Consider the following 12062-nt stretch of genomic DNA (forward strand, 5'->3'; position numbering starts at 1 on the left):
ACAGCCCTTCCTCAGACACCCACACACGTTGATTCAGACTTTTAGGGCTTGAAGGAGGCTTAAAGATCATCATCTTTAACCAGCCCATTTTACAGAGGAGGAAACTGAGGCCCACAGAGGCAATGAGACGTGCTTAACATCACATTCAGCATTTACAGCAAGGTAGCCTGGGCTCCTTCTGCTTCACCTCTGCTTCACCTTGACTATCATCGGCTTGCCCCAGCACAACATTTTTTTTTTTTGGTGTAAGCATTTTTGTTATTTGGATTCAGGTTTATCATCACTATATTAAAACCTGCTTGATTCTAGGAACGGGTCTTGTTCAACTCTATTTGCCACAAAGCCCAGCATGTGATATAATCTAGAAGTTGAAGGAGACCTTCAAAGTTCTCCCTACATTCTCTACAAAGGGTTTCCCTGCCGACGCCTGAATACATTCAGTGCAAGGAAACTTACTACCTGTAGGAGCAGCCCAAATTTAGCTTTGAATAGCTCTAACCGTTAGAAGTCCTTCCCCACGCTGAGCTGACATTTGCAGTAGTCAGTAGTCAATAAACGTTTGCTGAATGGAGAAGGGTTTTGTATCACGATGCACAAATCCCTTGGAAGCTCTCAGGCATCTGTTTAGAAATGATCCATCCTCTCATCGAGTGGTGGAAATTCCTTCTTAAAGCAGGGACACGTAACTGTTACAGCAGCAGGAAAAACAGCAACAACCTTGCGGGAGCTGGGTTTGACTTGCAAGGGAAAACTTGGGCCTGGAATTTGGGTTTCTAAGTGAAAGTGGTGGTGTTCTCAGCAAAGCTTTGCCTGGTGAGAAGTGATTTTGCCAGCCGAAATACACTTTTACAGTTGATTTCATGCTGATAGGAAAATATCTCCTGGCAGACTCCTTGCTTCGGGGTGGGGCAACATCCTTAGAACAGGCTGGAACTCCTCCCCTTAGAGAAGGGCCCAAAGCCATGCTTATTTATTTGTATTCCAGGCACCAAATTAACCTCAAAGGCAGACATTTTAAAAAATGGCTTGCTGTTGATCTTTTAAAAATGCATTACTATTAGATGGGTGGGTGGCTCATGCCTGTAATCCCAGTACTTTGGGAGACCCAGGCGGGTGGATCACTTGAGGTAGGGAGTTCAAGACCAGCCTGACCAACATGGAGGAACCCTGTCTCTAATAAATATACAAAAAATTAGCTGGGCGTGGTGGCGCACGCCTGTAATCCCAGCTACTCCGGAGGCTGAGGCAGGAGAATCACTTGAACTCGGGAGGTGGAGGTTGCGGTGAGCTGAGATGGTGTCATTGCATTCCAGCCTGGGCAGCAAGAGCGAAACTTTGTCTCAAAAAAAGAAAAGAAGCATTACTATTAATTTCTCTTTAATAAGGTAGGGAAAGATCAATGGACATGGAGCCAGAAGATGTACCTGAGAGCTCTAAAATGTTCTCTTGAGCTGTTATATCCTTTTTTTTTTTTTAAATGAGACGTTGTCTCACTCCGTTGCCCAGGCTGAAGTGCAGTGGTGAGATCTCAGCTCGCTGCAACCTCCGCCTCTGGGTTCAAGTGATTCTCCTGCCTCGGCCTCCTGAGTAGCTGGGATTACAGGCACGTGTCACCATGCCCGGCTAATTTTTTTTTTTTTGTATTTTTAGTAGAGATGGGGCTTCACTATATTGGCCAAGATGGTCTTGAACTCCTGACCTCATGATCCACCTGCCTCGGCCTCCCAAAGTGCTGGGATTACAGGCGTGAGCCACCGCGCCTGGCTCTAAAATGTTCTCTCTTCAGGGTCAACAAGATAATCCACACAGAGCACCTACTAATCCTCCAGCTCACTACTAAGTGTTCAATGAGTGCTCGCTAATATTTTCTACGAATAATACTGGCTGCTGTGAGAACGGGGCGGGCATGAAGATGATAAAAGGCTCTCTAAATCCAGGATCACTCTAATTGTCTCACTTCCACTGAAACCTAAGAAAGATGAAGACGAAAATGGATTATGGAGAATTCAAGCAAGTACACTTCCCATGGAAGAGGGCCTTCGAGTGTTTCTGTGGAAATGATGGTGCTGGCTGCTTTTAACACATAGTCTATGGCTTTTGGAAAGCGCAAAATCCAGATTGTAGAGAGAACGATCAAAGCCAAGGGCACACTTCGATTCTGTCTCTGTCAATTGGCCTAAGATCTTGCTGATCCACACGTTTCTGCCTGGAAGCAGGACAGGCGCCAAATCTCCGAGCTTCATGAAAGCTGCTGTGGGTACATTTCCAACATGAAACGATCACTAGAAACACCTACTGCACCAGGAACATCTAGCAGCTGAACAAGTGTTTTTTTGTCCCAGACACCAAGAGAGGAAATCCAAAACTGTGTTGCCTTTTAGTAGCAAAGCTGTCTTAGGAACTCTCAGGGGAGAAACAAGAAATCAGGCATTTTGAAATGCACCGTTTCGATTGTCCCCCATCAATCACACCAGCAATCACCACCAGGTGTATCTCTTGTCGCTATTTTTTTTTTCTTTTTTTGCAAGCCATGTGGTGGCACAAGGTATGCTGGAAGCGATGGATATAGATCAAGTCCTTGCGTTTGAGTCCTGATGTGCTTCTTAATGAAGCTGTCTAACCTCAGGCAAGTTTTGAAATCTTTCTGAGCCCGCCTTGGGGGTGGGGGATGATGGTGAACTGTGAAGCCTGTCAAAAATAGGTGTGAAAGGGCTTTACAAACTTAACTCTAAGGTTCTTAATCTGAGGTGCAGGGATAGGCTTTTATTTATTATTTACTTTTTAGAATTTTTAATCTTATTTTTTGTAGGGAAGGAGTCTTGCTATTGCTGCCCAGGCTGGTCTTGAACTCCTGGCTTCAAGGGATCCTCTTGCCTCAGCCTCCCAAAGTGCTGGGATCACAGGCAGGAGCCTCCACATCAGGCTATGGAATAGGCTTTTAGAGGTCCTCAAAGTCTGGGAATTTTATGCTGCATAAATATAAATGCATAGAATAAGAACTGGAAGGAAACGCACTAAACTGTCCCAAATGCTAACTCCTTGTAAAGGGTGCAGGCCTGGGGAATGAAGGGGACTTCCCATGTCATTACTCTGTATATATCAGTATTGCTTGGATTTATTCCTCTGAGAATGTATTTATATCTTATTTGTAGAAATAAAATGACCTGGCTGGGCACGGTAACTCACGCTTATAATCTCAGCACTTTGGGAGGCCAAGGTAAGTAGATTACTTGAGGTCAGGAGTTCGAGACCAGCCTGGTCAACATGGTGAAACGCTGTCTCTACTAAAAACACAAAAATTAGCTGGGCGTGGTGGTGGGCGCCTGTAATCTCAGCTACTTGGGAGGCTGAGGCAGGGGAATTACTCCAACCCGGGAGGTGGAGGTTGCAGTGAGCCAAGATTGTGATACTGCACTCCAGCCTGGGTAGTAGAGCAAGGCTCTGTCTCAAAAGAAAAAAAAAAAAAAAAAAAAAAAAAAAAAAAAAAAAAAAAAAAAAAAAAAAAAAGAGAAGAGAAAGAAAAAAAGAAAATATCCTTTAAGAAGAGAAATTGCCTGCAAATGTGCCCCTGTCTATGAATACGTGTGTCTTCCTTGGGCAATGGTCCCTGCTTTCATCGGGGGCATAGAGACCTCTGAAAGTTAAGGAAGGGCTGTGATTTCACAGATGAAAGTTGGCAGGACTCGTCCTGGACATCCCCAAAGGTGGCCCTCCAGTCCGCGCTCCTCTCGCCCTCACCCTGCCCTGGGCTGCCTCAGTGGGCTGCTTTGCCTTAGCTCCGGCTTCCGGTGGGGCTCTCCCAAGTCACAGCCACATGTCAGGCTGTCCTCTGCTCACAGCTCTGTCTGTCTCCATGTTCCCGTCACTGCTTCCTCTCCTCGCCTCTTCAGACCTGGGTGGCAACCAGTGTCCCGTTTCTGGCCCTGGCACTGCACTATCCTGTGTGGTTTCTGTACACCCTGCCCACACCGTTGAAACAGTCCCTTTATTAAACTCTCCTCAGATTACCCAGTTAGAATGTGCCATCTGTTTCCTGCGGGGACCCTGACGGATACAGTATTTTTAATCTGTCATTGCACCATCAATGCCTATACAGTCACGCACACACACACACACACACACACACTGACACACTCACTCAGCCTCACACATTCACCCACTAACAAGTACACCCACTCTCACAAACTCACATGTGCACACACACTCACACACACACCTCACCTGCTCCCAGCACTTTGGGGAATATAGTACTCTGGTTAACATACTGCTCCTGTGACTTGAGGGTCTACCTGGGCCCCAGGAACCTTGCCAACAGAGAGGGAGCCTCTTGAAGAGCTGCAGGGCTGTGGAGGGCGCCTTTCACTTGTGCACCGCTGAACTGGTGACTTTCCACAGTTCTTATTTTTAGACATTGCTGCACTTTGTCTGCTAGAAATCCAGATGACCCCACCAAATGCACTCTCAATGTGCTTGGGAAGAAGCTTCATAAAAATACTAAGTTAAAGCGGCCCACGGAGTCTTTAGCCACGCAGAACAGGGAGCAAAAATAAAATCTCTCCTCTAAATTTCAGGTACGGGAAGAACAGAAACCGCTAAGCGAACACACAAATAAAGATTAATTTGCATGGATGGCACCAAGTACCCTGGGGAGGAGCTGAAGGGAGACACATTTTGGCTCAGTTCGAGACCTCCTTTCCAATGACTGGAGCTGTCCGATTATGGACAGGCCACTTGGCTTGCCACGGATATCAGATATCCACCAATATCAGGGTGATTACTTGGGCCTGCTCTCAACTCTTTTCAATCACAAGGGTCAAATTAGGAGTTGAGGTCCAGTGACCTCCGAGGCTACTCTAAGATGCCCCCTTTGGAACTTCTGCTTCGTCATCTGGGAAAATGACCGCCTTACTCTGGGTGACTGCAAGGGGACTTCAACAGCTATAAATTCTCAAAATCTCTGATTCTGCAGGCAAGGAGCTACAAAAAGTAGGGGCGGGGGGAGTGACATTTGGAAGGGAGCTGCGAATGTAATTAGTGATGGAAATGTGAATCTCTAGCTGCCTCTGGATGTCTTAGTTAGCAGATTAAAACAAGGCCAATCTTGGCTGAATAATTCCATTCCCGCCAGAGCAAACGGCAACAGCAGGGATGCTGAAAACCTGCCTCTGTTGGACGGGGCGGCACATGAATTTGTTGGGGAGACAAAAGGCCGGGCTCTGAACTGTGCTGTCTGCACTGCTGGTTTTTAAGCCTCCCTGGACTTAGATTCCTTGTTTTTAAGCAGGGCTGAAAGTGTCATGCTTTTTTCTGAGGATTAACAAGTACGAATGTCCCTAGTCTTCCTGGCTGGGGTGGAGATCATCCAAGAAAATATGTTTTGAATCCAGGCTCCCCCTCCTGCTTGCTTTGTGACTTTGAGAACCTTATTGAACAGTGAGACTCCATCTTCTCCTCTGTAAAGCTGGGGGGTTTGTAAGGCTGGCAAGGAATGCTGAGCCAAAGCACACACAACGTTTTACACACAGGGTGACTAGTACGGTTTCTACCGATAACTAGCTTGGTGAGATTCTAAAGGACAGCGTCAATTTTGCCATATCATAGAAATTGCACTGTGGCCTGCACTGAACCTGGCTGTGTGACCCTTTCTCTCTTATTTGAGGATTCAGAAAGGTGGCCTTGCAGCCTCCCACACATGGGCCCTTAGCTTAGCCTTGGGTGCCAGTAGTGTGAGGGGCACTTGAGGACGGTGGGTGGGCACCCAGGTGAAGGGACTGAGGATGCTTGGGCAGAGCCCTCTGTTTGCCACGGATATCAGCTATCCCCCAATGTCAGGGCTTTACGTGGGCCCTCTGGAAACTTTTAAAACACAAAGGTCAAACTAAGCAGATTTGCCTCCTTCTTCTCTGGACTGGGGAGTTTTGTTGGGGGCAGTTAATTATCTGGGATCCTAAGAGGGGATGGTTTCCCTTAGGCCTCTGGGAATTATGCAGGCAGCGTCCTTGGAGATACTCTGCTCTGCCTCCCTAAATACACTCCAAGCTGATTTAGGACCAAGACTATCTCACATCCTTCTGTGCTCAGGTGGGGAGGGAGGGAAGGCAGCCACAGTGACATAAACTGGAGATAAGGAACTCCAGCCCAATTCTTCTTTAGATGAGAGATCCCGCTCTAAAACCGTATGATGTCAGTAGTTGGGGGTCTTTATAACATTCACATTCTTCATGAGCTTTCCTGCCAAATGAGTTACTTGGAGGATTAAAGAATTCCCAATGGCCAGAGGGAAGTTATGATGATGAAAACTTGCATTTTAGATCCTGAGAATTTTATTAATATGTTACTATTTTAAGCCACCATACAAATATCCTTTGTATTGATCTCACTGTGAGATACCAACTGAATAAATATGCCAATTTCTGCCAGGGAGCCGAACAGTATTTTTAACCTACTTTAAAATATGTGTTGTTTCCTATGGTTTTTTTTTAAGTTTGAAGTTGATTATGAAAGTACTTTCAATTTTTAAAGATTCTTCTTTCCAGAGAATATACATGTATATTTTAAAGTATTAAATATAAAGCTTAATGGGGTGGGTGATTATTTTTTTAAGTTAGAAGCTAACATTTTAAAAAGGTGAAATGATTATTTCTGGATTATGTATGCCATTATATTGGAGAATATCACCTCAATAAAAGGAATTTGAGTAACAATTATTTGACTATATTCAAATATATATTCTTATATTCAAATATAACTGAAATATATTCTTTTATATGTATTTGTTTTCCCTAATCACTGCCTATTTAGTCTATTAAGCTGTTTAGTGTATAACGCTGTGTACTTTAACAGAGCCCTGCCAGAAACTTCAGAATCTTCAAAAACTGGGGGAAATCCACAATGTGTATACGTATCAGAACATCACATTGTATCCCATTTACACATACTATTATTATTTATCAATTAAAGAGAAAACAAAACTTTTAAAAAGTAGTGTTGACCTTGTAGCCTACACTTTGAGAACTGCTGGGCTTAGCATGTAGTAGACACCTGGCCCATGTGTAATAGATGAATCAATGAATGCTACAGAGCAAACGTCATACAGAGACAAAACGGAGAGCTGAAGCTTTTCACACATTGGTTAGCTGGATCCTCTAGATCACAGCGATACTGCCATCATTTCATAGATGGGGAAACTGGGGTGGGAGAAGGCCAAGGGCTTTCAGTTGCTTCCAAGCAGTTTGTCCTCTGATTCCTCTCTTTGCCTTCTTCAAAATGGAAAAACAAAACAAAACAAAACCCAAAAAGATCCCTGATGTCTCAGTGTCACTCCCCGATGTTTAAGGACGGGTCTGAGTTCTGGCTTGGAGAGGCATTGAGGAAGAACCAATGACAATTGTAATTGCTATTGGCGACAGGTGTTTGTGGACAGACATGCAAAATTGCCATGTTGTAAAATGTAAAATGATACCAGTTATTACCCTTATTTTGTAGAGTGAGAAACCTTAGAAAATGCAGGCACAGGGCAGGGAATGGGCCTATCTGGGAGTCATGTAGGCACATTCCAATTTCACGCCAGAGAAAGGAACAGGCAAAGAATCACAGAACCCCAGCATTTCAAGAGACCCTAGCCCTCTCTTCTAACTACTGACCTGCAGTAGGAATCCTTGGCGTGGTCCCCTCTAGTGGTGGGCAGACACTGTCCCCCAGGACACCCAGCTATGTCTGATGGCTGTTAGAAAGTCCTTCCTGGCTGGGCGCAGTGGTTCATGCCTATAATCCCAGCACTTTCAGAGGCCAAGGCGGGGGGATCATGAGGTCAAGAGGTCAAGACCATCCTGGCCAACAGAGTGAAACCACATCTCTATTAAAAATATAAATTAGCTGGGCGAGGTGGTGGGTGCCTGTAGTCCCAGCTCCTCGGGAAGCTGAGGCAGGAGAATGGCTTGAACCCAGGAGGCGGAGGTTGCAGTGAGCCAAGGTCATGCCACCGCGCTCCAGCCTGGGCAACAGAGTGAGACTCCATCTCAAAAATATAGATAGATAGATGGATGAATAGAGATAGATAGATAGATATAGATTAGTGAGACTCTGTCTAAAAAAAAAAAAGTCCTTCCTGATTTGAAATGAAACCTGAGGTGGGACTTGGGGTCAGGGGTGGGTGGATGTGAGATCCTGTCTCCCCAATAAACATTGCTCCCCAATAAACATTCTTTAGAACAGCGCACACCTTCTTCTCCTGTGTCCCAGGAGATGGGGGATTACCTGAAGTTGTATCCTGGGGACACGCTGCTCTTCTCAGAAACGCTGTCCAGCCGGGTGAAGGAGTATTTGGGGATGCACTGGTCCCAGGCCTTGTCCAAGTCGCACACCCAGCCGATCTTAATGCCCAGAACTCCCCCCTGAAGAAAGGGGCCGGGTATGAGCTTTCCCCCTCGCCCTCTGACCCCCTGCGCTGGGCCAGGGTGGGGGTGGGGTGGAGGTCGTGACAGATGATTTCCTCCCATCCTCTAGGTGGGAGGAGGATGCAGGGAGAGCGGACAGTGACGCGTCACGCGCTGCTAGGTAGAGGCGCTGGCTCGGTGCCAACACTGGAGCCTGTTAGTCCCACTTTTGGGATCTTCCGTCCCTTAGCTACAGCACAGGAGTCAGTGGCCACAGGTCTGCTTTCCCATCGTACGGACCTTGCCACAGATGTAAGGCCTCTCCTTACATGAAATGTGAAGATGGGAGTGGGAAACTGAGGCCTGAGGAGGGTGGGTTCGGCGGGGGCGGGGGAGAGCAGAAAGGATTCGGGCACGAAGCCGGTGGCAGTACCGGGATGCTTCCACCAGGTGGCGCTGTCTCGCGGCGGCTCCGGGCCAGGGCTGCCCGAAGGGCCCTGAAATCCAGGACAGGGCTGGACTTGGGGAGTCTGGGGTCGCGGAAGAACGTCTAGTTCCTCACCGTGCGCGCCAGTTTGGCAAAATCCTGTCCCGCAAACTTGACCACGTCCCCTACCCGCAAGATGGGGCAGAAAGGGGCCTTGTCTGGGTGGAAGCGGCAGGTCTTCATCTCCCTGGCTGTCAGGTTGGGAAGGAGGTTTCCCCTGGGGAGGAGCAGAGAGAGAGGCTGGCCCAGGGTTCCTGGGAAGATCGTTGTGTGCAAACTCCCCCAGCTTTCCAGAGCCTCGGAGCCTCGGGGCCCTCCAAGCCTAGGGGGGATCTGAATCCTCAGCCCTCATCTGGACCGCGCCACCTCCCTCCCCTCTTTCATTTCCCTGCGTCTTTCTGGTGCCCCAACCCCCCTTCCCTGTATCAGGGTGATGTATGCGGTGACTAATCTCCACCAGCTGCCAGGCTGGGAGTTCGGGAGGGGAGGGATCACTCCTGGCTACTCCGTGCATTTTTAAATTTTTTTTTGAGAAGAGGTCTCTGTCATCCACTGGAGGGCAGTGGCTCAATCTCCACTTACTGCAACCTCTGCCTCCCAGGTTCAAGCAATTCTTCTGCCTCAGTCTCCCAAGTAGTTGGGATCATAGGCGTGCGCCACCACACCCAGCTATTTTTTTTTTTTTTTTTTTTTTTTTTTTTTTTTTTTTGTATTTTTAGTAGAGACGGGGTTTCACCATGTTGGCCAGGCAGGTCTCAAACTCCTAACCTCATGATCCACCCGCCGTGGCCTCCCAAAGTGCTGGGATTACAGGCGTGAGCCACCACGCCCAGCCCAGTGCACTGCTGTGCCTGGCATTGCCCTCTGCACATGGCCAATGCCCACCGAGCAGCTGTGGAATGAAGGAGTCAACGAAACGGGGACTGAACTAAGAGAAAAGGGATTTCCACACATGGGCTGGATGTGGGGAAAAAGAAATGGGTTGACACCAAAAGTGTTTCAGCTGTTGAAGGCATCCTCGACCCAGGACTAGGCGTAAGTTGTCCCTCTCCTGCCCCAAGCAAAACTCCCATTTGGGCCTGAACCCCAAGACAGGGAGGCTGGCAGAGAAACTGACCCCAAAGTTCACCTGATACTCAGTGGCCAAGGCCCGCTGGGAGATTGGGAATAGAAGGGCCAGGGAGATGGGTCAGTGGGGCGAACGTGGGAACTGTGAGGAAGGCGGCATCTCCACTTCCCTGAAAACAAGGGGGCGGGGGCGGGACGGGGCGGGGCGCCTGCATCTTGGCTTTAGGGAAGAAGTGAGGACTCACTTCTCAAAGTTGAAGAGGGGGAAACGGATGCTGTTCTTGATGAAAATAGTGAAGTTCTCAGCTTCCATCATGATGGGCCTGTGGGTGAGAACAGGAGGCCTTAGCTTCCCAGGAAGAAGAAGGGAAATGAAGGCTTCTACCCCAGGGCAGTCTTTCCTGGTGGACGCCTCCAAAGGGAAATGTTTTATAGATAAAGGGCAATTTGAGAGCTGGCAACAGGAAGGGGCTGTCTGGGCCTGAGGGTCAGAGCGGGAGAAGGAGGAAGCAGGTGGAATGGGCTGGGGAAGAGAAGATGATACCCTGGGCCTGAGGTCACCCCCCACAGCAGGAAGGGACAGCACTGGGGAGAGCCACAGACCCTCCTGAAGCTCAGAGATGCACAGCTCCCACACCGGCAAAGGGGAGCTGAGGTGGGGCCTCTCTGCTCCCCACTTACGTTTCCACCGTGTCCACCTCTGCGGGGCACCAGCCCTGGATCTCACAGGTCCGGAGCACAGAGCTGTAGTTCACGCAGCGGCCAGTGAGAATCCCTAGAGTGGGAGCCACAGCTGCTGGGTGGCTGCCTGCTCTTTGCCCCTCTCCCTTCCCTTCTTCTCCCTCCCTTCCTTCCCCCCATCCGGGACCCTGGCAAGTGGAGGGAAAGAACAGGCAGGGGAACGGGAGCTGACTTCTCTCCTGCTTCTTCTCCCAGGCCCCAGACCCAGCCAAAAGACAGTGACAGCCTTCGTTGGACCCCTCTTCTTCTTGCTCCCTTTTTCTTGCCTCTGAGCCTGTGCTGCAGCTGTTCCTTCCGCCTGGAATGCGCTTTTGAAGCCCCCTCTGCCCTGCCAAATCCTATTCATCTTCAGGGACCGTCCCAAATGTCACCACCTCAAGGAAGCCTTTTGGCGCCGCCCACCCAGAAGAAGTCTCTCTCCCTCTCCCAGGCTCCAGAGTCTTTTGTGCCTCCTGGATAGCACATGCCACTTCAAGCATCCCTGTCTCCACCATCCTAGACTGGGCACTCCTCTGGGGGCAGGGGCCGTGTCACCCTCGTAGCACCCGCTGGGTGTGGCACCCAGGGAGTATGTGTAAATGCCAGCAGAATGACAAGGAACAGGCTGGTTCCCACTTCCTCTCCAATGACGGGCCCCCGGGACAGGACGGACTCCCAGGGGTCCCACCAACACTTGGGATTGTGGGGGAGGGGAAGGGGCTGCACTCACCCCCGCCTGGGAAGCGCTCAGGCCTGCACTGGCTGTCTGATACACAGCGGTATTTCTCCTCACTCTGTGGGAAGACAGGTCACAGGTTGGTGAAGGACCCTGCCCTGGCCTGGTGAGCCCCTCAGCTCCCACGACCTCTCCACACCAACAGCCTCAGAAGGGTGGAGGTCCCAGGTCCCAGCTGCAAGGCCGGCCTTGGGACCTCTGCTTACACCCCACCCCTCCCTGCCACGACCCCCACTCCCACCAATATTTTCAGCCTTGACGGGCTTCCTCCAGCCTCTCTCTCTCCTCCCCTCACCTCTGGGCAGAATCCTTGCATCTGGTTTTCAGTAACGATCATCTTGGTGATGATGACAAAGACCGAGGTGCCCTTGGTAAGAGAAGGAGGGAGAGAAAAACATGCAACAGTCCAAATCTGTGAGACAGGGACATAGTTTACTGTCCCCACTCTACAGATGAGGAAACCGAGCCTCGTGTTTAGTGACCTGGCCAGGGACACAGGGCCGGTAAGGGGCAGAGCTGGCTCTTTGCAGCCGCCCACGCGGCCCCCTTCCCCCGTGTGTGTTGTCCGTGATTGCACTACAAGTCGTGGCAGAGCCCCAGAGGAGCCCAGCGTTCCTGATGCCTAGCACGGCGGGTCCAAGCTCCCACACAGCTCTCAGCTGCTAGAGGAGAGGTC

At 49.4% G+C, this 12062-nt stretch overlaps 1 protein-coding gene across 1 annotated transcript in view; it reads right to left on the reverse strand.

Annotated features, from left to right (window-relative positions):
* Positions 1-12062, reverse strand: part of P2RX3 (purinergic receptor P2X 3) — a 34532-nt gene that overhangs the window by 14125 nt on the left and 8345 nt on the right. The window contains exons 3-8 of the mRNA XM_017498970.2: positions 11682-11753; positions 11381-11444; positions 10612-10705; positions 10176-10253; positions 8938-9079; positions 8257-8393 (exon numbers count right to left, since the gene is read on the reverse strand). Coding sequence (XP_017354459.1) covers positions 8257-8393; positions 8938-9079; positions 10176-10253; positions 10612-10705; positions 11381-11444; positions 11682-11753 — 587 coding nt within the window. The remainder of the gene's footprint in view (positions 1-8256; positions 8394-8937; positions 9080-10175; positions 10254-10611; positions 10706-11380; positions 11445-11681; positions 11754-12062) is intronic.

Source organism: Cebus imitator, unplaced genomic scaffold, assembly GCF_001604975.1.
Source record: "Cebus imitator isolate Cc_AM_T3 unplaced genomic scaffold, Cebus_imitator-1.0 Scaffold253, whole genome shotgun sequence".
Lineage (NCBI taxonomy): Eukaryota > Metazoa > Chordata > Mammalia > Primates > Cebidae > Cebus > Cebus imitator.